Source organism: Seriola lalandi, unplaced genomic scaffold (assembly GCF_002814215.2).
Source record: "Seriola lalandi dorsalis isolate HSWRI2012SDOR001 ecotype SW California unplaced genomic scaffold, Sedor1 jcf7180002054892, whole genome shotgun sequence".
NCBI classification, from domain to species: domain Eukaryota; kingdom Metazoa; phylum Chordata; class Actinopteri; order Carangiformes; family Carangidae; genus Seriola; species Seriola lalandi.
The window spans coordinates 668,661-696,373 of NW_019525444.1; the positions used below are offsets into that span (position 1 = coordinate 668,661).

Genomic DNA, 27,713 nt, shown 5'->3' on the forward strand with positions numbered 1-27,713 from the left:
CTAACTTACTAGCTAACGGTTGCTAATATGTTTTGCAGAATTAACATGATATGTGACTTTTCTGGCTTATTGGAAGTCCGAATAAGCGCTTAAGGCCTCTTAATAACCGATGGGCTACAATTTCGACACCGATAACCACGTTTTTAATTCACAAATGCTGTCGAAAAATTGTGCTAGCTGATGCTCCTAATGATGTCATCATTGTGCGCCCGTTAAGGAGCATGTTGTTTGTAGACACTGTCATTTTTCCTGTAACAACACAGAGTTCTAAAAAAATATTGACAAAATAGAAGTTCAATTTGTTACATTTAAATAAGAGACTAAGCATCGCTTTCAGTACGAATGTTTTAAATCCCTTCTTTCCTCTCATCTCTGCAGTGTACATGAGATTACACTGAGATCTGTGCAGACTGCTGTCTGCCCTCTTTCCCCACAGCAGCACAGTCTGTCTCAGCTGCCACCATGGCCTTTGTGCCTGCTCCCAGCCCCACTGTGGTGGACCAGACCACACTCATGAAGAAGTACCTGCAGTTTGTGGCAGCGCTCACAGACACCAACACTCGTAAGTTCATAAATCAAAAGAGCAATGTCACATGTGTGAATAATGACTTAAGGTAGCCCCAAATCTATGCACTTTCAGTAAATGTCTATTTCTATGTAGTCACATTTATAGTATCAAATGCAGGTTTTGTACTTACATTTTTTTGTTACTGTATACAAAACGTTTTATACAGCAGTAATATGGCACCCACACATGATGTGCCTTATCTGCAGTGAGTTAGATCCAAGGTTTCCCACTTCGTTTCCTTACATTTCACCTTTATTTTCATGCTAACATTTGGGCTGCTGTCATTCTTTCCAACATGAGCAGATAATCAGATGCAGCATGGATTAGTGAAAATGCAATTAATCAGTTACTTTAAATCAATAGTTTATTTAGTTTTTCAATTTCAATTTTTAAGGTTAGTCAAATATTTAATGTAAGAATGAATTAAAAGATTCACATAAAAATAAATAGGTCTTTTAATAATTATTGGAGTTACACATTCAGTTAGAAATTCAAAGAATAAATTTCTCCTGCATATTAATTACTTTGTCATTGCATTGAACTTTTTTTATGCTTAGTGTCAGCAAATACATGATGGTTCAGGTTAGACACGTGTACTTGGCATGGGCGATGTGATGAGAGCGATACGCTTTAGTCCAGTCAAAGGTACGCGTGTCTGGGAGAGTGCTTGTCTGTGTGAGTGTGTTTGAGTGAGAGTGTGTTTCTTGATGTACCTCTTGATCAATCTGGACGCTGAAAGTAAAACTGATAAGATCTGAGAATCCCTGCTGAGCACATGGAGACAACCATGAAAAGTGAAACTGTATCATTAGCAAGTGTGATTAATGGCAGCGCTCTGTCCTTCAACATCCAGCTGATGAAACTAAGCTGAAGATGATGCAGGAGGTCAGCGAGAACTTTGAGGTGAGTTTGATGAATGTTCTCTGTGTGTGATGGAGAGGATTCATTTTCTTTGTCTCTGCTGATGGATAATGATGGATCTTTTTGGTTTTATGGATCCCAATAAAGTTTAATTGTTCAAGTTTCTTTTAAATTAGTGGAAACTTGAAAAATACTTTTCTTTCTGATGCATTGAAGTAAGCATATAGCAACAAATTAAAATCACTGATTAAGAAAAGTGACACAGCTTTGAAACATTACTGTTTCTGAGATTCTGAGTTGCTTCATATCATAAAATGTTTTGGGCTTGTCAATTTCAGAATGTGACATCTTCACCTCAATACTCCACCTTCTTGGAACACATTATCCCTCGCTTCCTCACGTTTCTTCAAGATGGAGAGGTGCAGTTCCTTCAGGAAAAACCTACACAGGTATGAGGCTAAAGACAAGGGCTTAGGCCACCTCCTACACTCATTTTTTAATCTGTTCACCAATGTTCAACAACAGTTCACCTTTGAAAAAAAGCAGTTAATGCTCTTTCACTGAACTTCATCACAACACATTTTCCAAAATGAGTGAAAATCACTAGATCTCATAAAATGATTTAAGTGTACGTGAGATTATTTACTTAAAAATGTTATCCATTTGTTCAGCAATTGAGAAAGCTGGTGCTGGAGATCATCCACCGCATCCCAACAAATGAACACCTTCGTCCACACACCAAGAACATCCTCTCTGTGATGTTTCGCTTCCTGGAGGTATGAATCCTAATCTCTTACAACACAACGTTTTGCATTTTATTGTTTTGCACCATTTAGTTACTTTAAAACTGTATTGAATATTTTACTTCCAGAAGTTGATTTTGCCTTATTTTCTAGCTGATATTCTGTTTTCAAAGCTTAGTAAAGGCACGTAATAACATACATTAATATTAACCACTTGCCAAATTCGCCAACATTTTGCATGTGGTTGTAATGGGTGTGTTCTTTAGTAGGCATTATACAAAGTTTGACTGAATATGTGGGGTTCATTGCTGTGAGAAATACATTGGATGAAAAAATGATGAACTTGCAGATGACATGATGATTGGAATTTACAAGTCACTGTGGGGACTAGTAAAAAAACAAACAAATTAGCTATATATATGCAGGTATGCCACACATACAGGAGCTATTGAATGGTTATTTCACGCATTTTTCCCCCCTTGTTTTTTCCAGATTGAAAGTGAGGAAAATGTGCTGATATGCCTTCGCATCATCATTGAGCTACACAAACAGTTCCGCCCTCCAATCTCCCAGGAGGTGAGTTCTTCAGTTGTGAAAACATTTTGAAAGAGATTTTGATAAGGTTGTCCTCAGCTTAAGAAATTCTAAGCTCACAAAAAAGAATCAGATTTCCCCCCAGTATTTTGTCCCTGTGCTGATGGATGCAAACCGAGAGTGATCTTTTCTGGTCTAATTCCTGTTAAAGACAAAAGCATATTTGTTAATATTCCTGTGATGCTGGAAATCGTGATCATTAAACTGTCTCAACTCATGACTAATACCCCATTCCCTATAGTAAATAATGAACATATGATAAATACTTAAAATTACTTTAAAAAATGTACTTAAAAACACTTACTTACTTAAATAAGTAGACCAAAAGCTGAATGACAAACAGTAGGAGCAGCATTACATATGTAATTTGTATGAGGACAGACTCTTCTGTTTAACTTAGCCAGGCCAAATAGAAGAATGTTTTTCCTCTCATTCTTGATGAAAAAATTAACTTTTGAACATTTTCTTAGAGTCTCAGATTGTAATGTTTTCCATAATCTTCTCAGATTCATCACTTTCTGGACTTTGTGAAGCAGATTTATAAAGACCTTCCCAAAGTTGTTGTAAGTACATCGTCCACATCAGGTGACTGTGTTTTGTTGTGATTTGATCAAGTTTTTACTGGAGGCATTGAGTAACTTGTCACCATCCTCTCCTCTCTGCCTTTCTTCCAAACATGTCTGTTTAATTTTCCTCTGTTGCCTCTAACCATTGTTTCTTTCTACTCCCATCAGGCCAGGTACTTTGAGAACCCACAGGTGATAGCAGAGAACACAGTTCCTTCTCCAGAAATGGTGGGGATGATCACCTCTGTGTTGGTTAAGACTGCACCTGAGAGGGAAGACAGCGAAACACGAACAGTAAGCTAACCCAACAGTTTGTTCAGTATTTATACTCCATATTTTTACAGTACTGTCTCTAACCACTGGATGGTAGTAGTGCACTGCGTTGGCACAGCAACAGAAGAGACCACAAAGTGCGCTTATTCTTAAATAGAAAAGATGTAGAAGGTACATTATGCTCTCCTTTAGCAGTGGCTTGTTTTACATTGGTGAATATATAATCACAGCCCACTAGGGGATTCCTAAATATGTGGAAGATTGATAATGTGACATCTGGGATTCAAGTGTGTTATGGTGTTATAGCCAGCAATGATTGTTGGTAAGGTCAAGAAGAATTTTAATGAGGCTAAATAAATAACCGTCTGCTCAGGGTAAACTAAAGGTTTTATAACCCACGCACTTAATATCTGTGGGAGAAACGTGGTCCTTTATTTAAGATCCTTTTCCTTAAAATTAATTTTGATCTTCATTATATAAAGACTGTGCTTAGAAAAATCAGAAACATCATACATTTTAAACTTAAACTTGCCCTGGATATTTTTACTGCAGCAATGGTGTATATGTTCAGCAGTTGCATCACTCAGTCATTACAGTCTTCTCATTATGTTTCTCCTTTTATTTCTACCTCCAGCACACCATCATTCCACGGGGGTCTTTGTCTCTCAAGGTGCTGGCAGAGCTCCCTATCATAGTGGTGCTGATGTATCAGGTAAGTGAAATACTTTCTAAATGAACCCAGCCTTTCTCACATTAACCTTTGGTAATGTGGTTTGATAAAAGGAACAAATAAACGAGTCTCTATTAAATGGCCTATCTGCTTTTTGACATAAAAAAAAAAAAAGTTAGTTTAAAATGCACTTTCTTTTTGGAGACTGAAGTTAAGTTGCAAAGATTCTGACAGCACTAATTGAACTGACTCATCTGCAATTTAATTGGAATCATGAAAGTTTTGACATATTTTATGCTAAAAATACATATGAAAATATTGCGTTTTGGGATGAATTCCTTCAGCTGTGATGATGTCTGTATTTAAATGAGGTTAGTTTCTCATTTACTGGGATTGTGTGTTTGCTCTTGCCCCTCAGCTATATAAGCTGAACATCCACAATGTGGTGTCAGAGTTTGTACCCCTCATCATGAACACCATCATGCTCCAGGTGTCTCCACAGGCCAGGTAAGATGCATTTGTGTATGCTTGTTAACACGCACGCTCATATTGTGTGTGTGCGCTGTGCAAGTGTGTCTGAGACAGGTGTTTGAGTGTGCCTTTAACAAATTTCATTCGAAATGAGTTTGGGCACGTTTAAGAGAATTGATTTTTTTTTTTCTCCTCTTCCTCTCTCACACTAAGTTTGTTGATGGTGTTGCTTGGCACTTTGCCTGCCAGAGCCGGAGTTAAAATCCATTTGGAGAAGTTAAAATTGTAGGAATTGGCTTAGCAGGAGGTGAAACCTCTCAGGGTAGGAAGAGAGTTGTGTTAAGCATTCTGAACAGGAAGGAAATGGAGCAGAGTTAATTTAGAAAAAATACCTCAGCAGTGTCTAGCAGGTATAGAGAGAGAGTTTCCTTCTGACGTGCAGTAACTGCTGTGACGCAAACAAACAAGCCACCCATGTAGATTTGACTCCCATATGTAGACGCGCAATTTCAACCCGTGTAATTGCCACCTACTGCAGGTATACAACATCATTAATGTCTTTGATGGGACTAAATGGCTTTTGTATGTAAATCATTCCGTTTCCTTTGCAGGCAACACAAGCTTTATAACAAGGAGCTGTATGCAGACTTCATTGCTGCACAGATAAAGACACTGTCATTTCTGGCCTACATCATTCGAATCTACCAGGTACGCCTGTTTTGATGGCTGCATGTTACATCATCCATTGCTAATGAATAGGCTCAATGAGTCATCCCACTTTAAAGGAAATAGTTGTCATTTATGCTTAAAGCCATTTCATTTGCACCACTGTATGGTTCCACTCACCAGTGTTTTGCAATGTATATTATATATACTTAGAATTTTTAAATGCATCCTCTAGTCAAACTTGGTTTCACATTAACTACTAGCAAATGTCCCTTGAATATAAAGACGTAGATATAATGAATCAAGGAAACATTGTTTTGAAGGTTTGATTTCAAGATTTCATTTCTTCCTGTGGGTGCCAGGTGATTGGCAGGAAGCACAGTATAATATTATGTGCTCACTGATATGAAGACACGGAAGCTTGGGAGAATAAAGATAAAACTGATTCTTTGAAAAATTAAATTAAGACTTTGTATTTACTTTTTTTTTTTTTTTTTACACTGAACAAAAATGAATCACACCTCTGAAGATATCTCCGACTCTCCTTACTCTGTGCACAGACATTAATAGGGATGGTGTAAGAGTCAATAAAAACCCACAATTGGCACAAACATAAGAAACACTGATAATACCATATAAAGAACTTCTAACTCACCTCGAGAAAAATTCCATTAGTATGTGAGTTAGTGTTCTGTTGTTTGCACCGCTGCAGAAATTTAAATTAAACTAAAAGATATCGAACATGGGCCCAAAATACTAGCTGTGAAAGTGTTGGTCTAGAAATGCTAGTAATTTTATTGGAAAAAGTAAGCTTGTCTCAGAATACAGTACATTTTTAAAATTAATTGTGTTTTTAAGCATATTTTGTTATATATGTGTGTGTTTGTGTGTATGTGTGTGTTTGCCCAATCAGGACCTGGTAGGGAAGTACTCTCAGCAGATGGTAAAGGGCATGCTGCAGCTGCTGTCCAACTGCCCCTCTGAGACTGCTCACCTCCGCAAGGAACTTCTCATCGCAGCCAAGCACATTCTCACAACTGACCTCCGCAGCCGTATGTATACACGTGCACACACACACAAATTCATATAAGCTAGTGTGAAACATGAAAATAAGGTTCATATTTCTTTCATAATACACATTATGTTTTTAAGGACTTTTTTAATCCGTGAATACTGAAGAAACTTTAAGGCTAATTGTAGTTTATGGTGTTCATCCTGGTCAAAACATTAACAGCCTAGATTTTCCTGCCAAGTCACACTTAATTTTTCACATTTCACACTTCTGAAATAACATTTTTATTAGCTGTCAAACTGTGGCTGTAGCACCTAATTTAGATTTGGAGACTAAGCGGTGGAAAGTGAGACTGAATGAAATGGAATAAAAGCTCAACCACCCATCAATGAAATCTTGAGACGGTGATGCACATTTTGGGGCTATTTTCTGCATTATACTGTGAATTTCGTCTTGCTTCTGTGGCTGAAACTATTTTCAGTGATTCGCCTCATTTTCTGCGAGAGATTTTGCTTCGTGGAGCCGCAGAAAACTCAGGAAACTATTTTACCATAATTAGGTGTTCGGATGACAGTTATACTCTTGCTGCCACAGTAGGAAAAGGGGCATTGATATGGTTATTATTATATTTGTTATATTTGATACAACAAGCATTTTCTATTATTTTATGTACGTTTATTGTTCCTTTGTCTTGTTAGAATTAAGCATTAAGAACATCTATCGCACCACTTCTTTTTCTGGGCAGACAACATTTTTGAATCATGTCATGAAAATGTATCTCATTGTGTTTCAGAGTTTATCCCTTGTATGGACAAACTTTTTGATGAATCCATCCTGATCGGTTCTGGCTACACTGCACGAGAGACTCTTAGGTGAGTTTTGTGTGTGTTCACAATAATTTGATCCCCCCCCCCCTTGTGGTTGATTTCTCAGCCAGGTGCATGTTAAGTGTCCTAGCATATTAATCAGGTAGTTCTCAGTGCTGCCAAAATTCTCAGGGAAGCTGACTGCAACTGCAACACTGCAGCACAGATCGCACTGTCAAGCTGTCATGTACACCTGCATCTCCAGAGGGCAAACTGCCCACACATCCTCCCTTAGGTCGAAAACCTCCTTGAACCCTCCTCAGATGCCAAACTAGCTCACCTCATCAACAAAATAGCTGTCATTTCACATTAGTACCACATAGCAAACGAGGCAGCTGGATGAGACCTGGCAGGACTATCAGTGTCACTCATTAGCTCACCTTCTCTTTCTCCCTTACATATGCCAGTTTCAGCTGCATCTGCAGCTACTTTCCATATCTGTCAGGCTTTTCCTGTATTAAACTTCTATGAGTACTAGTTTTTCTGCCTTTTTAGAAAGTGTCAGTTCACTGGAGCACAGACTTTTCAGTTTTCACTAGCATTCAGTCATGAAATATGACTATAATTCTGCTCCAAATGTCACAGTGACATGTCTATTTTACTTTCCAGACCCTTGGCCTACAGCACACTAGCAGACCTGGTGCACCACGTTCGTCAGAATTTGCCCCTTACGGACTTATCCCTAGCTGTGCAGCTCTTTGCCAAAAACATTGATGATGAGTCACTTCCTAGTAACATCCAGACCATGTCCTGCAAATTACTGCTCAACTTGGTGGACTGCATCCGCTCAAAGTCAGAGCAGGAGAACGGCAATGGACGGGACATCCTGATGAGGATGCTGGAGGTAGGTAGCACAGAGCTGGGATCAATACAAAACGCAGTGATGTATATTTGATACACACTGAAGAGATGTTGGGTAATGTTTTTTCACCTCTCTTCCTCTTCAGGTGTTTGTGCTGAAGTTCCACACGATTGCACGCTACCAGCTTGTCTCCATCTTCAAGAAGTGCAAGCCTCAGTCAGAGATGGGTGTAGTCGACCCGGGGGCGTTACCCGGGGTTCCAGCCACACCCACTCCATCCACCACCCCCGCCCTTCCACCTCCTGCTCCCCCCACACCCGTTGCTGCAACGCCTCAACCACCAGCAACGCCCTTTGACCGACCTGGTGAAAAAGAAGACAAGCAGACATTTCAGGTGTCCGATTGCCGCAGCCTAGTCAAGACCCTGGTATGTGGAGTGAAGACGATTACTTGGGGCATCACCTCTTGCAAGGCCCCAGGAGGTGAGAAGACACGGATCCACGCAACAGCAACAGGCACTTTAGGCACCCAGCATATAAATGCATATGTATTAACGATTATTTGATTTGATTTGGACTTGCCTACATGCACTGTCCAACTTTCTATTTGTTTTTTTTTTTTATTTTCTCCAGAGGCTCAGTTCATTCCTAACAAGCAGCTTCAGCCAAAGGAGACCCAAATCTACATTAAGCTGGTCAAATATGCCATGCAGGCCTTGGACATCTACCAGGTATGACAAAAGATCTTCACTATACTATCAGTATTTTTGTTTGTGTAGTGATGATAAAACAAACACGAAATGAAGTTTGTGGAGGAGCAATCACAAAACTCACTAACGAATATGTATAAGTCGGTTCGACGAAGCTCTTATTAAAAAAAGGTTTTCAATTGATCAACATCCCAGTGTAACAACTTTTTCTCCTGACCAGGTCCAGGTTGCTAATAACCAGCAGACATACATCAGGGTAGCCAACTGCCAGACTGTACGCATGAAGGAGGAGAAGGAGGTTCTGGAGCACTTTGCTGGGGTCTTCACCATGATGAATCCCCTCACATTCAAGGAGATTTTTCAGACGACTGTGCCATACATGGTGGAGAGAATCTCCAAGAACTATGCACTACAGGTACATGCTTTCTCATACACAATTAAAATGTGTTAGTTTTGTATAAGGAGTGATATCTTTTTCAGTCTGATTTCATCACACGTGCTCAAATTCTGTGTTTGTTCTCTGTTGTGATCCCAGATTGTTGCAAACTCTTTCCTGGCCAACCTGTCAACATCTGCACTATTTGCCACCATCCTAGTGGAGTATCTTCTTGAAAGACTGCCAGAGATGGGCTCAAATGTTGAACTCTCAAACCTCTACCTCAAGCTCTTCAAACTAGTCTTTGGCTCAGTGTCATTATTTGCTGCAGAGAATGAACAGATGCTGAAAGTAAGTAGAGGTTTTAATGTGTTTTTTGAGGCTATTTTTTTCTTTATCTCAGGCAGTCTTTATTAGTGTGACTGTCCCTTTTTTCCTCAGCCACACCTGCACAAGATCGTGAACAGCTCTATGGAACTGGCCCAGTCAGCTAAGGAACCCTACAACTACTTCCTGCTTCTCCGAGCTCTCTTCCGCTCTATTGGTGGAGGCAGCCATGACCTGCTCTACCAGGAGTTTTTACCCCTTCTGCCGAACCTTCTGCAAGGTAAAGCCTCGCACATAATATCTCTTAAGTTTAGATAAATTGTATTTGACAAAGGTGCAAAAGTATAATCCGCACACGAGCCACCCTGAAATTCATTTCCCAATCTCCTCTGTGCAATTAGGTCTGAACATGCTACAGAGTGGCCTTCACAAGCAACACATGAAGGACCTGTTTGTGGAGTTGTGTTTGACCGTGCCAGTGCGACTGAGCTCCTTGCTGCCCTACTTACCCATGCTAATGGATCCGCTGGTATCTGCCCTCAACGGCTCTCAGACCCTGGTCAGCCAAGGCCTACGCACCCTGGAGTTGTGTGTAGACAACTTACAGCCTGACTTCCTCTACGACCACATTCAGCCTGTCAGGGCTGAGCTCATGCAGGTGAGGATTGTTCTCGTCATCATGATTCATTGTGCAGCCCAGTGCAATTCTTACTGAGCTGAGTGGCAGGACACAGAAAAGATACATTTTTCAGATTAATAGATCTAGAAGTAACTCATTGGTAGACAATTATTGAATCATTTACGCAGTACCTGTTAGTATATCTGCCCTCTAGTGGTCAGCGGGCAATACCCGCATACATCTCACTAAACCAGAATAAATCATCCTTGAACTATGGAAGGCGACTAATGTTTGTAATCTTGTGTGCATGTCCTTTGACCCATTAGTTCAGTTAACTAAATATGACTATGGCTACTTATCTAGCAGAATTGCTAGTAACTGGTAGTGACTTATCAGCCAGCGTTTGGTTGATGTATTTTATAATATGCAGTTCAGTACGGTCTTTCTCTTTCTTCCATTTACATGTTTTTCTCCTTCTCACCTGCTTGCTCCAGGCCTTGTGGCGCACACTCCGCAACCCAGCAGAGAGCATCTCCCATGTAGCTTATCGGGTGTTGGGAAAGTTTGGAGGCAGCAACAGGAAGATGCTGAAGGAGTCTCAGAGGCTGCATTATGTGGTGACTGAGGTCCAGGGGCCCAGCATCAAGGCCGAATTCACTGACTGCAAGGCGTCCATACAGCTGCCCATGGAGAAGGTAAGATATGATGATAATGTCCACTTTAAGTTGTTTGCAGAGGTCACTCTGTAACACTGCTTGAAACCAGTTTGAATCCCATTTCTCCCCTTTTTTTACTTTTGTATTTCAGTTTTGGAAAGAGAGAATTAAACGTAAAACAGCTTGATATTCCTCATTATTGTTCTCCACAGAGAGCAATATATCCTTGTCAGGGCTTTGTGTGTGTGAGGGATGGAGTGAGTGAGGAGATGTGTGTGTCCTCCAGGTAATTAAATTCATCTCCTGTTTCTCCTCCTCATCCCCAGTCAGTAATCATCAATCTAGTGTGGGCCACCATGACGGCATTATTTACTCTCACTAATGGCTGCTCCTTCTTTCTGGCTATCCATCTGTGTGTTTGCCATCATCACGAGCAGAGGCAGCGCACACACTCACATGCTGCACACCCACATGCACAGACCGAAGGCATGAATCTCTTGCAGCCTCTTGATGCAGCCATACGGTTTGTTGGCACATTGAGGGAGAGAAGGCTTAAAGTGCTGTAAGGTAGACAGAGAGATCAAATAACAGTGATCTGAATAACTTGAATCTCATCAAGGTAGTACAACATGTAAAAACACTCACAGGGGATTTAAGCTGCATATCTCAGAATTTCTCTCGCTTCTTTTGCCTTTCAAGTTCTTTTCCATTTCCCATTTTCCTCTTGAATGTTATTTTTTTTCTGAACACTCTCCTGTAAGTTCGAACTCTTAAAAGGCTAAAGTAGAAAGCTGTGTTTTCTTAGAAGTTTGCTTCCAGAGTCTTTTCTTTTTTATATCTACAGGAACTTCAAAAAGTATTCAGATGCCTTCACTTGTTGTACACTTTACTAATTGTATTCATTTAGACGAGAATATACAATGAGATTACTCTCACTGATCCATAGTGACAAAGTGAAAACATGTTTTTTAGAAGGTTTTGCTAATTTATTAAAAATCCAAAGATGAAATATCTTATTTACAAAAGTCTGGTTTTACTGTGGCACTCCAAACTGTGGTCTGGTACAACCTGGTACAACTCTGATTTAATTTTCCTTAATGTGGCCACAACTTGATTGGAGTCCACATGTGGCAAATTGAATTGACTGGAGACTGGAGTTCAAAAAGGCACATTTCCTGTGTATGTACAGTCCCACAATTACGTCTCAGGACAAAAACCAAGCCGTGAAGAAATCTCTATAGAACACTGCAATAAAATTGTTGTGAGGCGTAGATCAGGGCAGACGTTTGAAACCACCAGGACGCTTCCTAGAGTTAGTCAACCGGCCAAACTGAGTAACCGGGCATGAAGGGCCTCAGTCAGGGAGGTGACCAAGAACCTAACAATCAGTCTTCAATCAGAGCTACTCCTCTGCAGAGATGAGAGAACCTGCTGTAAGGATGACCATTTCAGCAGCACCCTTATCAATCAGGCCTCTGTAGTAAAGTGGTTAGACAGAAGCCACTCTAGAGTAGAAGGGATGTGACAGTCTGCTTGTAGATTGCCAAACAGCATTTAAGGGACTGTGGGAGCATGAGGAAAAAGATTCTCTGGTTTGATGAGAAAAAAAAATGTATTGCTGTAGGCAGGAAACACTGTGTCTGGCAAACACCAGGCACTGCTCATCACCTGGCTAACACCACCCTACTGTGAAGCATGATGGTGGCAGCTTCGTGCTGCTTCTCAGTGGCAGGGACAGGGAGATTGGATAGATATGAGGGAAAGATAAATGTATCCAAGTACAGAGAGGTCACTGAAGAAAACCTGCTGTTCACCTTTCATCACGACAATGACCAGAAGTATAAATACAACAACGCTGTAGTGACTTTGTGGCAAGTCTTACTGTACATGCATGGGGTGACATGAAGATGGCAGTTCACAGACATTTCCCATCTAATCTGAGAGAGTTTAAGAGGATCTGCCAGGAAGAATGAGAGACTGCATAAATTCAGGTGTGCAAAGCTTGTAGAGACATACCCAGGAAGACTCGAAGTTGTTATAGCTGCCAGAGGGGCTTTTATGAAGTACTGAATTAGGTGCCAAATAGATATACATACATACTTTATTGCTCCCATTAGTGAAATTGTAAATACTTAAGTAAATATGACATCTCAAATTTCAATTTTTTAACAAAGTAGCATTTAAAAAAAAAAATCACTATATTATTATGGGTTTTTGAGAGTAGATTGGTGGAAAAAAATTCCAATTTTATCCATTTATAATTCATTCTAAAACACATTAAAATGCGCAAAAAGTGACGGGGTCAGAATGCTTTCTGAAACCACTGCTAGTACTTATAATAGAATACTTGTCAGAGTCCCGGTCCTGACAAAAATATCCCGATATCCTAATACACTGACAGGTCCACAATTCAATTATGCGGCTCCCTCATCTCTCCTCTCATCCTTCCTATTCTCGCATCCTCCTAATCTTTTCCCCTCTGTTCTGAGTGGCGTTAATTAGTTCATTTTCTCCCTTTTTAAGTGCCTTGCTGCTGTGGCTTGTCAGCCCATAATGTAGAAATCATAATGACCTTTGCTTGGCCAGATGGTGTCTGTGTTACTTCCTGCAAATTAATCATATATATATATATTTATGTATGTAGTTGTATACTGCAGTTCTATCCCCATGTTAATAATATGAGAATATCAGCATTTTGCAACTTGTCATTTCAGAATGGAAATGATTTGTTTGTTATGTTCTTTCCAAGGCGATAGAGACGGCTCTAGACTGTCTGAAGAGCGCCAACACAGAGCCCTACTACAGACGACAGGCCTGGGAGGTCATTAAGTGTTTCCTGGTGGCCATGACCAGTCTGGACGACAACAAGCATGCCCTCTACCAGCTTCTGTCTCATCCCAAGTAAGGAAACATTCTTGGCTTGATTTCGTCTGTAGCATATGCCTAGATGTTGCTGTTATTGTAATATTAATTTACAATTGATTAATTGTTATTTCAGTAGCAATGCACTATTCAGTACTAGATTATAGATGTTAGACTTTTTTAGGTAAATATAGTTTTATTTAGTAAATGTACATTGCATGGACACATTTATCTAAAATAAATACAGCTACAGTGTCTTGATGTATTTTGATTTACTAGTTGTTCAGGAAATATTCAGTATATTTATGTTTTGTGTTGCTGCTACAGTAGATGGCTAGTTTTATCTACATAAACAGAAGGAGGCGATAAAATTACATGTCATGCGTTTGACATTGGGTCTTTACACAGCCAGGTCTCTGATCAATCATCCCCCTCTTTATCCTTTACCTGGCCTAACTTGAGCGTGACCTCCACCCCATGTACATTGTTTCCCCCTTCCCTCCTTGTCTGTCGTCTCTCAACCCCACCTAACACACCGGCTCTGTATCGCTGCCCCCCCCACCTACACCCTGTCTCGCCACCTGCTGACATGCCCTATTTTTCAGTCTCTCATGTCATGTCTTCACCACTGTCCCCAACACACACTGGCTCATCAGTTCTGTCTCAGGGGTGGGAATTGCTAATTACACACTTGCAGGCGCCCCCCACCCACCCTTTGGCAGGCTTCACTGCGAGGCAGAAACACATACATGAACAGAGAAACAAGAAGGGGAAGGTGGTTGCCAGGTGGGTTAGTCACATTACCATCATTGATCTCTGGGCAGGGGCTAATTGACTTTCCCCTGTCTGTTTACGCTGCACCATGCCCCTTACACTCTCCTGTCATTACGCACTAACACACACATGCACATGAATGTGTCTGTGTGCACATTTCTGTGGGGATAATGAAGTGTGTCAGTTATGATCAAGGGGGCTGCACTGTTGCCTCCTCTTGTCAGATGTCTCGATTTGAGTTGTCTCTCTCTCCTGAAGGATTTTGACTGATTTTTTTTTTTCTTTCTCTGCCGTCCTTTATTTTCTTCACAGCATCTCTCTCTGCCTCAGTATTTGGTCACTGTAAATGCAGCCTTTCAGTTTAGGAAAAAAAAGGACACATAGAGCAATTCATAAAATGCCAACTGGGGAGAACGTAGCAGCCCTGGAGTGGCAGGCCTCCAAATAAATGAAGGGCAATTGATCTGACATTCTGTGCCACCCCCACTTTCTCCACCCGCCACATTCCTTGCTTGCCTTTTCCCTTTCCTCTCAGCCCCCGTTCTTCTCTCTCCTCCTCCAAAGAGCAGTCTTTTAAATGGCAATAATGAAATGAAGTGATCCATCAGGTCTGCCCCTGGCGTGTGGCATTATAAAACACAAGCTCAAGCATGGAGAAAACAGCTGCTCAATCACACCACGGCCCAGTTGCCTTCAGCTGCAGTAAATAACAAAAATACCAACAGGGGACAAAGAGGGAGGCAGAGGAATAGATAGGCAGAAGGAACTAAGAGGAGAGAGAAAATGTAAGGACAATAAGAATCAGAGATACCGGGTTGGGGCCTGCAGAGAGGTAATGGAGATGGATCTTTACTCTGAAATTTTTAGCAAATGGGCTGAACACAAACCATTAAATGATTTCTGGGCTTCCAGCTTAAAGAAAGTTTCAGCGCCATTGTCACATATTAATATGTTGTCCTTGTTAATATGTAATCCTCTAATTCATTGTGTGGTTTTCTCCCCCATTAGCTTCACTGAGAAGTGGATCCCCAATGTCATCATCTCTCACCGCTACAAAGCACAAGACACGCCTGCCCGCAGAACGTTTGAACAGGCCCTGACTGGGGCATTCATGTCTGCTGTGATAAAGGACCTGAGGCCCAGTGCGCTGCCCTTCGTAGCCAGCCTGATTCGCCATTATACCATGGTCGCTGTGGCCCAGCAGTGTGGTGAGGGACTTCTGCTCTTCGTATTCTCTTCATCTAATATTAGCTTTCTGTTTTGCCCTGGCATTGGCATCTATTCCCAACTGCAGAAGAAAATCTGTCACTTTCCAATTTTGTCCTTTCTCTGATGAAAATTCTGGCTTATAGTTTTGCATCTAATACAAGACAGATAGAAACTTAAATTTAAGTCACATGTACTGTAACACATAGGTGTGATCTTTTATATTAAAATTAATATATGTATATATATTCACATTAAACATAATTTTGTCCTATTCCTTGACCCCAGGGCCATTCTTGCTGCAGTGCTACCAGCTAGGCAGCCAGCCAAGCACAGCCATGTTCCACAGTGAGGAGAATGGCTCAAAGGGCATGGATCCCTTGGTTCTGATTGATGCCATAGCTATCTGCATGGCCTATGAGGAGAAGGAGCTGTGTAAGATTGGAGAGGTGGCACTGGCCGTCATCTTTGACGTGGCAAGCATCATCCTCGGGTCCAAGGAGAGGGTAAGTAATTGGGAGGAGGGTGCTGGAGGGTTCATTAATTTGTGAACTGAATAAACACATTGGCACTTAGGCTCATTGTGCCCATTGTTTTGGAACTGTGGTAAATTGTGTTGGCCATTAAGATAACTTAAGACATGATTTCACTTTGAAATGAATGATTGTTTGATTTATGCTCTCATATACATGTATGTTTAGTCTTTTAATGGTAATCAGTTAATCACTCCGGCCTCTTGTTTACATCTGCAGGCATGTCAGCTGCCCTTGTTCTCGTACATTGTGGAGCGTCTGTGCGCCTGCTGCTATGAGCAGGCCTGGTACGCCAAGCTTGGCGGCGTGGTGTCCATCAAGTTCCTGATGGAGAGACTTCCTCTGATCTGGGTGCTACAGAACCAGCTCACTTTTCTTAAGGCCCTGCTCTTCGTCATGATGGACCTCACAGGAGAGGTAAAGAATACAAAAAGAATTGTGCATATTATAATATTTTATAACAATTTCAAAAGGGTAGAAGGGACATCTCTGTTTATTAATTAGTTATTGAGTGCAAAGATTTACCCGTCTTTGGTCGCCTTTTGTCGTACCACAATGTTGTACAAATGCTTTTGTAACAGCACGTAACCTTTCTTTCTTGTCGCACCACTCCACCTTTATTGCTTTGGCATTGTATCTACTAACTTATTGATTTTCACACAGGTGTCAAATGGTGCTGTAGCCATGGCTAAGACCACCCTGGAGCAGTTGCTGGTGCGTTGTGCCACTCCACTGAAAGATGAAGAAAAGACAGAGGAGCTGCTGGCTGCGCAGGATAAGTCTTTCCACATGGTCACGCATGACCTGGTCCGAGAGGTCACCTCTCCCAACTCCACTGTCAGAAAGCAGGCCATGCACTCTCTGCAGGTGCTCGCCCAGGTCACCGGCAAGAGTGTTACCGTCATCATGGAACCACACAAAGAGGTAACACCAAGGACTGTAAAGTTTTCTACATGTGTACTGTGATTTAATGCTGTGCTAGACAAGATTCTTACCTTGAACACAAAATGGACTACAATGAAGGAGCTTGTCTGATCATGAACCGTCTTCCTCCGAGAGACTCAAGTTTTGTGAAAAAAATGAGTGAAATAGAAAATATCTTTTAATACACATAAATTGTGTGTTTTCATGGGGTTTTCTTCTCTTCAGGTGTTGCAAGATATGGTTCCTCCCAAGAAACACCTGCTCCGCCACCAGCCTGCCAACGCCCAGATCGGCCTGATGGAGGGCAACACCTTCTGCACCACCCTGCAGCCCCGTCTCTTCACAATGGACCTTAATGTCATGGAGCACAAAGTTTTCTACACAGAGGTATGCAAGAAACTTAAATATCTTAAATCACCACTTTTAGCAGTCTTGACCTCTGACCTTTCTGTGTGTTTTTCCCCTCTCTCTCAAGCTGTTGAACCTGTGTGAGGCGGAGGATGCTGCTCTAATGAAACTGCCTTGTTACAAGAGCCTTCCCTCCCTGGTTCCCCTCCGCATTGCTGCCCTCAGTGAGTGCGCCCCGCTGAACTTAGGGGTCCCTTGTATAATATTGAGTTTTGCAATTGATGCTTACTTGTCTTTTGTGTTCATTGCAAATTGTTCCTGAATCTAATCTAAAATTAACACAGTTTTAATTACAATTTATTAGTCTAACTACTTTCATGTTAGCAGAGATTGTTCTTTCTATCTTTCTTTCACCGCTATGTGAACTCGATTAATAACTAGTTTACTAATATATTAAAAGATCTGAATCTTGTTATGTTTGGATTATTTATTTATCAATCATCATCTCTTGTCTATATGTTATTGATGTTCTGTGTTTCCTGCGTAGATGCCCTGGCAGCCTGTAATTACTTGCCACAATCCAGAGAGAAGATCATTGCTGCGCTGTTTAAAGCCCTCAACTCCACCAACAATGAACTACAGGAAGCGGGAGAGGCGTGCATGAGGAAGGTCAGGGCATCATCTATCACTTTCTTGTTGCTTTGTAATTGGTTTACATTCAGGTGATAACACATTACATGGCGACATATAAGAAATGTTGCACCTGAAATTGTTTTCGCCCCCCAAACCCCATTATCTTTACCAAGTGTAACCAGTGCATTTTTGTAAGAAGAATACACACTTTGAAGAACAGAATAATTTATCTCAATATCATGATTTCTTTGTACACAAAGCCCAAGAGGAAAATGTACTGCTTGGCTCTTTTATAGTTGACATTCACCATTACAATGATGTGGAAATTTTCAGGGAGGCTGCGTTTTGAAATTTTCATGATCAACAATCTAGCCACTGTTGCAAGAGGTTTGTCGCCAGGCAACATTGTCTTAACGTCAATTCGATCTTAGCGTCTTTACATTTACTACCTTTTCACTTTTGAATTGATTTTGGATTAATTTCAAGACTTTTATCGATTTACTCAGAAAGCTCAGACCTGCGTCATATCGCTCACTTCAAGTCCAACTCCCTTTGAGCAAAAACAGCCTGAGACGCAAGACATGACCTTTCTAAATCTGGATTAAAGACTCTGCCGCTACACCTTTGAAGTGGACCTCTACTGTGTCACCCTCATGCTTTCACCTTTTGATTTATCTATTTGCATCTTTATTTCATCTAATGTTTTGTTCGTTTTCTATATTTTGTTTTAAGTATAGTTTTTTATTATCTTGTTTTTCGTAGTTCTCTTCCTTATTGCTCCATAAGTCTTTTTTCTGTATCACTCACATCATTTACCATCTTAGAAATCCTTTGTTACTCCTCCGTTCATACCATTTCCCCACCCAGTTATCTTCATATGGACCTCCCTCTGCTTTATCACACTCTCCTGAACCATCCCTACATCTATTCATCAAAGTATCCATACCATCGTAACCTCTATCCATCTACCCCCGAAGCCCTTTTTCTTCCCATTTCTATGTTCTTCATTTTCTTCCCTTACCACTGTCACTCCTTTTCACTATCCTGTGATTTATTTATTTATTTTTTTTGCCTGGCCATTCTCTGCTCTCTTTCCATTCTTTCATCTCTGCCCTGCCAGCCTTAATGAGCGTTGCCATGGCCCGATCGATACAGGATGGAGTGTTTGTTCTCAGTGCTGAGAGGAAAATGAATGTGGCTGCCATGCATCATTCCCCTCCCGTCTGTGTGAGGGTGTGGGTGTGCGTCATCAGTGTTTGGTGTTGGCATGTGTGCTTGTTTACGGCTGGCCATGCCCTCATTTGAGTGGCCTTAGTTCCTTAATGGAGACACAAGGGGGTAGTGAGCAGTTCATGGGGCTGGAAAGCCTGACAAGGCCAGGTCTGATGTGGAGGAAAAATTATTTGTGGAAGGGAAATTAAAATGATTTGGTTTAATGCGTTGGGTTGAAAAAAGATCTAGTCACAGATCTGAATAATATTTTATAGCTTCAACAGATTCCTCAGAGGTTTATCAGAGCAAAACAAGCCTGTATTTTGAGTTATGATAATAACATATAAATTAATTGGAGGCTACAAACTACACCTCCAGTTTTCCAACAGCACAACCATACCCAATATTGATTTTGTAACTTGTTTCTTTTGCAATATTTATTTTAAGAATTGTAAAAGGTTTACTTGAACTTTTTCAAACTGTACACGATGTGTTCATGCAATCTATTTTAGTTCCTGGAAGGTGCTACCATTGAAGTGGACCAGATCCACACTCATATGCGCCCCCTACTAATGATGCTGGGTGACTACCGCAGCCTGACGCTCAACGTGGTGAACCGCCTGACCTCTGTCACGCGACTTTTCCCCAACTCTTTCAATGACAAGTTCTGTGACCAGATGATGGTGAGAAAAACCTAAACCTCTGTCCTCCGCCTCTTCTTCATCCCACAATATTTATTTGGTGTCTTTTATTCAAACACTTGACGGCACAGAATGCAGTTTATCATGGCAAACATGGCAACTAACCTTTTGACTGTGGTAGTGCCAGTTATAGAGTTTAAACTATAGATTATTACTTTTAAAGGTTTGATTATTGCACAGGTTAATATTTAAAAATGTGTTTATTTATTTTTTTTACAACCACAATAAAGAATAGTAAAAGTAATAATATAATCATAAAGACATAGGAATGTGGCTCAAGATTTGGACTGCCACAACATATTGTTCCTGTGACATATGCTAGTAAGTATTTAAACGGGTATGGCACATGCTGATACGATCCTTGTTGGCAGCTGTGTCATAGTTTAATACTTTTGGGGTAGCAAAGCCAGCAGGGCTCATCGTTTAATACACAGTGAGAAACATGGTGTGACGGTCACTTTTGTCACTTGCCTACTCTCTGATAGTTTCATAACTAAACCGAGCTTTGCAGCAGATGTTTTGTTTATAAAGTGAACATTTGTTATTTATTACTTGAATCTCTTGAGGAAATTTTCAGTCCTTGTTCGTGCCATTTTCTACCTGTTGAACTACACACACACACACACACACATTACACTACACTATACTACACTACTTACACAAAGTCTAAATCTTATCTTATTGTCTCTCTTTCTCAGCAACATCTGAGGAAGTGGATGGAAGTGGTTGTAATAACACACAAAGGAGGCCAGCGCAGTGATGGCAGTGTAAGTATACACAGTTCAGATTGTCCCATAGCCACTTACAGCACGGAGAAATGAAATATGAACTAGACGCTTCCATCACTCATGACATGTAGATGTGTCTTGTTTCTTTCATCTACTGTAGTTGAAATCCTGATCGAATGCAATACAGAAGCAGTTATAGCCTGTAGGAACGGGTCAATACAGCTGTCTGCTGGAAATTTTTTTTGTTCAGTTGATCTTTCCTGCCTAAACCAAACAGCTCTCAATGAAGGGGTAGAGAAATTGCCCATTATACACACAAAGCCATAGTCACATGTAGTCAACACCTCCTCAATGTGGCCTCCTCCCAGATGAGCTGTGAGTGGCCATATTACAATCAATGATTAATTAGGCGCCAGGCAGGCGGTGGTGGGCCCAGCGCTGCATCTCCTCATTATCTTCCCGACAGATAACCTTGTAAAGGCAGAGGAAAGGTGAGAGAGAAAGAGGGGAAAAACAGCTGCCTCCCCATCGTAGAAATAAAGCAAATTTTTTTCCTGCTCTTTTATGTGAGTTCATCCTTCCCCATATCAAAATGGTGCGTTAATTAGATGCAAATTGGTCTTTTGTCTCTCCCTCCCTCCAGCTCGTGGTCTTTGTGCCTGTTGACAGCAAAGCTGGCAGTGACAATAAAGCAAGGGTCATGGGGTCAATTAGCCAAGCATGATAAAGACAAAAAGTGGAGAAAGACGGATGGAGCAGGGCCGAGCAGGATGGCCTGAAGACATGTAGGAATGAAAGAGGGTTTTGACAGAGAGGATGAGAATACGGAGTGGAGTGACGAGGTGTGAGGAGGAGTAAAACTATTTTAATTTGACGGAAAAGGTTTAACCAGAACAAAATGTCACTTTCTGTATTTATGACCTGATATCTGTCAGAGGAGTGTTTTCCCGCAAATGCCATGGGTTCTGTGTTGGATTCTCAACAGACATTCTGCTCTGCCCACTGCCCTGTTATTCACCCAGTGCTGAGAATAGTTGTTCCCTAGGTCACCCGTAAAAGGTTGCTGCTGTCCCATTCATTTCATTATCACCCTGTCTTATCTCCTCACCTTCCATATGGAACAAAGACAGACAACACACAGCCACACAAAAATACACACGAACTGCTCTGCTGACTCTGATCATTGTTTCCCGTTCCGGTACAGCCTGCGTTGGAGGGTGTTGAGGTGAGATGTGACCTGGTGTTGCGCCCTCTGTTGGTTACTCTCTGTCAGTGATTGAAACATAGTTAAACCAATGTTGTGCTGGTGAACTGAACCGATGTTGTAACAGTGGTGCTGGTGAAGTTGCCCCGTATTTTTGTGTCCCATGTGTCTGTGGTCGTCTTTAGAAAATGTAACTGTCATCTCAGCCTTACTCTAATTTCATAAATTACACTGTTAAAAATGTCCAATTCTTCCCTTTTTACCTTTGACTTTTGCTCCAAGATATCGCTGTTACAAGGTTTATGAATATTATCATCATGTTGCCCTTAATATATTTGTACCTCGTGCATTTAATCCAAGAGCTCATGTGAGCGTAGTGCTCTGCACCTTTCCTGCCGGAAGTTATTTACCTAATGATGATAGACAACCTCTACCTTTTGACTAAGATTCATCCTTGTCTTTCCACAGTGGCTGTCCATCAAGACTGTCTGTCAGAAATTATGTCCGTGTCTAGTCCCCATCATCTTTCCAAAAACTTCATCCTCTCCCTTCTTCCCTCTCTTCTCTTTTTCTGACTCTTTCTGTAGGAGATGAAGATCTGTTCTGCCATCATTAACCTTTTCCACCTGATCCCAGCCGCCCCTCAGACTCTGGTCAAACCTCTGCTGGAGGTAGTCATGAAGACAGAAAGGGCCATGCTCATAGAGGTAGGACATCAGCTCCATTCTTGAGACAGACTTGTAGGAATTGTCCAACCCTACTTTAGAAGTAACATAAAAACATCATAGATTCACACACTGTAAAGGCCATTGGAGGATTAGCAAGTAAAGTGAAGATCACTGCCCAAACAGTTCAGTGGAAAAGATGAGGAAATAGCTTGAAGATAAAAAAAAATGACCATAGTTATGCTTTAATGGATGTGAACATCTGTAAACTCTGCTAATCAGCGCCGATCTTCAGAAGAAAGTGATAAAATATAAATCTGCATTTATGTTGATGAAATTATTCCTTTTTCAGCCCGTTTCCTTTGCTATTTCTCCTCTCCTCCCTCACTCATCCCTCCTGTGTCAGGCTGGGAGTCCATTCAGGGAGCCTTTGATCAAGTTCCTGACACGGCACCCATCTCAGACAGTGGAGCTGTTCATGATGGAGGCGACGCTCAATGACCCCCAGTGGAGCCGCATGTTCATGGTCAGAGACTGGCAGCTCTTCATTCAGCTTTTCATTGACACACTTGCCATTAGAACAGCATTTTGCTTTTTTGCTGCCTCACTAATGGACTTTAATCAGGGATATATTGGGTGTTGCGAGGCTCAGTGGTCCTTTTTAAAACCAAATTGAGATGGATCACTCCCAGTAAAAATTCTTAATTTTCTGTATCATGTGTCTGTAAATGTGTTGTTACAGTTGTTTAGCCAGTTCAGTGACCGTAGTTCTCCTTAGTCGTACCATGTGTGATTTTGTGTTGTTCTTACAGTATGTGTATTTGTTCATATACAGAGTTTTCTGAAACACAAAGATGCTAAGCCGTTAAGAGACGTCTTGGCATCTAATCCCAACCGCTTCGTCCCTTTGCTGGTTCCTGCCGGCACTGCAGCAACTGTTCGACCTGGATCTCCCTCCACCACCACAGCCAGACTGGACCTGCAGTTTCAGGCCATCAAGGTATGTGCATTTTCAATACAATAATACTTTACACACAGTCATGTCTTGGCAGGTCAGATGTATACATGTCTAAAACTAACCCTGATGTGGTGCTGAATCTTATTCTAAATACTACATAACTCTCAGTAATTCCTTAAAACCATTAACCATTTTTATTCATCCTATTTGCTCAGATCATCAGCATCATAGTGAAGAATGATGAGGGCTGGCTGGCAGGGCAGCACTCCCTGGTCAGCCAGCTCAGACGAGTCTGGGTCAGCGAGGCCTTTCAGGAGAGACATCGCAAAGACAACATGGCTGCCACCAACTGGAAGGAGCCCAAGCTGCTCGCCTTCTGCCTGTTAAGCTACTGCAAGTAAGTACAGTCATTAAAATTGTCATGGGGATGGAAAGTGCAGAAATCTTTATGGTGAAGTTGTTGACAGTCTGCCTCAATGTTTACTCCAGATGAACCGAGGGACCAAGTGTTACTCTGAAATTAACGATGGTATCAGTAGAGCGTAAAACTTATAGACTGAAGTGACCCATGAAGTACCATATTTGAGTTATTAGCTTGTGTAAGGATACAATATAATACTACTAATAATTTTTCTGCCTAAGCACTGAGAATGAGCTAACTCATTTTGCTAGATACTCAACAGATGTTTATTTTAGACCCTGTAATTAACCTCCAACCACTCCACACAGTACTTTAAGAGAATATGTGTTCACGCACCCTTCTTTTTTTAATGCTAATTACCAGAATCACATTGTTATCAGAGATTATCTGAGAATGACGTCATACAATATCACTGTTGTTGACATTAGACATATCTCTTTGTACCTGTGCACTGAACTTATGACTCCCTGTCTCCTCTCAAGGCGTAATTACTCAGAGATTGAGCTGCTGTTCCAGCTGCTTCGGGCCTTTACGGGTCGCTTCTTATGCAACATGACCTTCCTGAAGGAATATATGGAGGAGGAGATTCCCAGGAACTACTCAATCGCCCAGAAACGGGCCCTGTTCTTCCGCTTTGTCGAGTTCAATGACCCACACTTCAACGACGAGCTCAAAGCTAAGGTACGTACACAGGCAACCGGAGCAAGAAAGTCAATTTATGACTTGATTCCACAGGGACCTGAAATTCCCCAATGACTTTTTTACAATTTTGCCAACCATCTTTTCAAATAGACATTCAAATGATGGTTGGAGGTGGAATACACAGTGATACTGGCCGCTCAGGAAAAAATTATCAGTACTTGGCTTGCGGTTTGTGGCTTGGCTTTACGGGTATAATGTGAACACAACAGTTGAAAACACACTTAAAATGGATAAATTTTAATGTTTGTTTTTGTACAATGTGTAAAATTGATTTGTTATGTCCCTTATTCCTTGAGATACTAACATTTCAAGGGAGGGATTAAAGACTCTGCAGCTTTGTTTTTCTGAGTCTCTACTGTTCTAGCACCACAGCAGTTATTACTTATTTTTGGGCTTATATATTAATTGTTCTTTCATCATTAGAGAAATATTGCGAAGGTAAGGATCTTTTTATCCCAGGAGGAAGCTGAAAAACTTGTCCTTGCTTTTATTTTCAATCGGCTAGACTCCTGTATCGCACTGCTCACAGGAATATCCCAAAAGCACCTTGATCGTCTGCAGCTATTCCAGGATGCAGCTGCCAGGGTTTTTAACTAGAAAAAAGAAATATGACCGTATAAGACCTGTGCTGAGATCATTATACCGGCTTTCGTGTGAAGTTTAGAATTCATTTTAAAATCTTAATGCTTGTTTTTAAGGCCATACATGGTCTGGCACCTCAGTATCTCTCTGACTTGCTTGTGAGCTATGAACCTGCTAGACCCCTCAGGTCAGCTGGAACATGCCGTCTAGTTATTCGATGGGTCTCAATGAAAACTGGTGAAACTGCCTTAAGCTTTGATGCCCCAAGCTTCTGGAAAATGCGGCCTGATCATATTAAGGTGCTCTCGCTTTTGTCGGAAAGGGTGCCTTTTTTTAGCTGTGCTAAAAAAAGTTGTGTGGTTTGATGGTCTTAATTACCATTTTATTTTGTTTTTACTGCTTTCATTGGTTACATAACTTATTATTTTATTCATCATTATTATTTACTTGTATTTTATTCCTACTTTTTAATTTTCATGTCTCATTAATTTTTACTGATCGCTCATTGGTCTTAAAAATGTGTCTAATGTTTTATCTTAACACTATCAACATTGTTCTTCCACCTGGAATGAAATGTGCTGTATAAATAAAACTTTACTTGCTTGCTTATAAAGCCTGATAAAGAGAAAAAATACATATTAAATGATGTTTTGGATTTTTCTGGAAAAATGGATTCAAAAATATGGACCATATTACCCAGTCCTTGGCTGAAAGATGCATTATAAATCATGTTGCGAAATTATTTGAGCATCAAATGGGAAATGCAGGCATTTAGGGACCTGATCTGTGTGACTTTTATGGTTGGCGTGTTTTGTAGCAGAAGTTCTTTGATCGAGTCAGGAAGGTCATTTTGTCTGGTTCTAGACCCTCAGAGGCTCACAGATGAATGCCTCTGTCCTCTCTACCTGACCCGCTGCTGCAAGCATTACAATCATTCGGGCTGCTTTTTAATTAAGCGCACTCACACAGACAGATGCGCGCACACATATTTTGCATAGCTGTAACAGCCACACAACCTGGCACAGAGGAGCAACAGCACTGCTGTTAAGTACAAACGGGTCAGTGGGGAAGGCCTGCCCTGGCACTCAGTAGCACATAGCCAAATGGCAAGAACACACAATTGTACACACACAGATGCACGCACACACGCACACACAAGAAGCTGGCAAATGCACACAAATCCAAGGACATAGACTTGTGTCTGCGATGCTGCTCACTCCACCCTGCTCTTTTTGCTCATTTTCAGCTTGCGTTGCTTCAGCAGCATATGGACTGGAAATAGGGACAAAATAAAGGCAGGCGGCGTCCAGCCAACTCATTGTGCTGTGTCTTTCCAGGCCAAAATGCTGCGTAGGAATTTTTAGCAGAGCACAGTTTAGTGTCTTTGCTAGCAGCACCCACCCACCCAACAGAATTTTGTTGTTTCTCCCTTAATTGTTCTCCTCTGGTGTACAGCAGATGCTAGCTGTGTGTTTGTGTGAGGCAGAGAGACAGACGTACAGAGAGAGGATGTGTTTCTGTGTGAACATGTTTGCGTTGATCGATCTGTGAGTCATGAGGAAGAGAATGAGTGTGGGTGTTACCTCCACCGACATTTAAATAATTGCCTTTAGCATTTTCCCAGAGGCATAATATTACAGGGAAGAGTATGTGTGTGCACATTCTCAATATTCCCGGGAGTTAGATAGAGGCTCATGTTCTTGTGTAGCATCATGGGGGTCTGGGAGAATATTTATTTCACTAGTGAGACACAGAGAGGAGTGTGTAAGAGAGAGAGAAGAGAGACAGTGTGGGACAGCAGCAATGAATCATCTATGATAGCACAGACTGACCTCATGCTGCTCCTGTATTGCGTCTTTTGTTCTATCCAAACCATTCTTACAGAAAACTGCTTTTGTGCTGCGTTTTTGTTCAAAAGTGTCTGACTATACATGGAATAGATTTCAAGCAGACGAGCAAACAAACAAGTGTATGAAATTCAGTGTTTCCGCTAGGATTTTTTTCAGCAGTGGGGGCATGCTATCCGGGGGGGGGGGTAGAGTCAGTTGCAAAGTCTGCACCCAGGCTCATCTCTCCGCTGCTGTGCTCTGCTCTCCTCCACTTTGTTTAACAACTCCTCCCTGTCTAATGTTACTTACACTAACTTGTTAATTACATTAAAAGTGTGAGTAACGTAACACTAACAGCGTTATATAGTTTACACTCACATCACATCTGATTACAAGTGTGAACATTAAAATACTATTTTTTACCTAACCATCATCATTTATGAGTCAGTAAAAGGCTTATGATGCTACCTGACTAGCGTCTTCTTCATCTGTTGTCTTTCTCTTCTTAGAGAAGTATCTGAACAAGCTCATCTGAAAATGCAGTCAGCAGTTAATACATAATGACGTGTAGATATTAGCTTAATGCTATCAATTAGTTTACCCAAGTTAGCGTCACTGAGTTGGCTAATAAGTCTACCTTTTCTCCGGTAAT

The 27,713-nt window shown here is 41.2% G+C and overlaps 1 protein-coding gene across 1 annotated transcript in view; it reads left to right on the plus strand.

The window, feature by feature from the left end:
* Positions 1-383: 383 nt before the first annotated feature.
* Positions 384-27,713, plus strand: part of trrap (transformation/transcription domain-associated protein) — an 81,457-nt gene continuing 54,127 nt past the window's right edge. Inside the window, exons 1-35 of the mRNA XM_023429246.2 lie at positions 384-562; positions 1,422-1,471; positions 1,768-1,878; positions 2,101-2,205; positions 2,665-2,748; positions 3,273-3,329; positions 3,501-3,626; positions 4,240-4,317; positions 4,694-4,782; positions 5,358-5,454; positions 6,326-6,464; positions 7,218-7,296; positions 7,900-8,134; positions 8,238-8,574; positions 8,725-8,822; positions 9,022-9,216; positions 9,337-9,528; positions 9,619-9,784; positions 9,906-10,162; positions 10,618-10,818; positions 13,529-13,680; positions 15,424-15,623; positions 15,910-16,127; positions 16,374-16,571; positions 16,818-17,078; positions 17,304-17,465; positions 17,554-17,650; positions 17,974-18,095; positions 19,784-19,954; positions 20,671-20,739; positions 22,492-22,611; positions 22,976-23,095; positions 23,405-23,569; positions 23,743-23,924; positions 24,431-24,629. Of these exons, the coding sequence (XP_023285014.1) occupies positions 463-562; positions 1,422-1,471; positions 1,768-1,878; positions 2,101-2,205; positions 2,665-2,748; positions 3,273-3,329; positions 3,501-3,626; positions 4,240-4,317; positions 4,694-4,782; positions 5,358-5,454; positions 6,326-6,464; positions 7,218-7,296; positions 7,900-8,134; positions 8,238-8,574; positions 8,725-8,822; positions 9,022-9,216; positions 9,337-9,528; positions 9,619-9,784; positions 9,906-10,162; positions 10,618-10,818; positions 13,529-13,680; positions 15,424-15,623; positions 15,910-16,127; positions 16,374-16,571; positions 16,818-17,078; positions 17,304-17,465; positions 17,554-17,650; positions 17,974-18,095; positions 19,784-19,954; positions 20,671-20,739; positions 22,492-22,611; positions 22,976-23,095; positions 23,405-23,569; positions 23,743-23,924; positions 24,431-24,629 (5,232 nt within the window). The 5' untranslated portion in view covers positions 384-462. The remainder of the gene's footprint in view (positions 563-1,421; positions 1,472-1,767; positions 1,879-2,100; positions 2,206-2,664; positions 2,749-3,272; positions 3,330-3,500; positions 3,627-4,239; positions 4,318-4,693; positions 4,783-5,357; positions 5,455-6,325; positions 6,465-7,217; positions 7,297-7,899; positions 8,135-8,237; positions 8,575-8,724; positions 8,823-9,021; positions 9,217-9,336; positions 9,529-9,618; positions 9,785-9,905; positions 10,163-10,617; positions 10,819-13,528; positions 13,681-15,423; positions 15,624-15,909; positions 16,128-16,373; positions 16,572-16,817; positions 17,079-17,303; positions 17,466-17,553; positions 17,651-17,973; positions 18,096-19,783; positions 19,955-20,670; positions 20,740-22,491; positions 22,612-22,975; positions 23,096-23,404; positions 23,570-23,742; positions 23,925-24,430; positions 24,630-27,713) is intronic.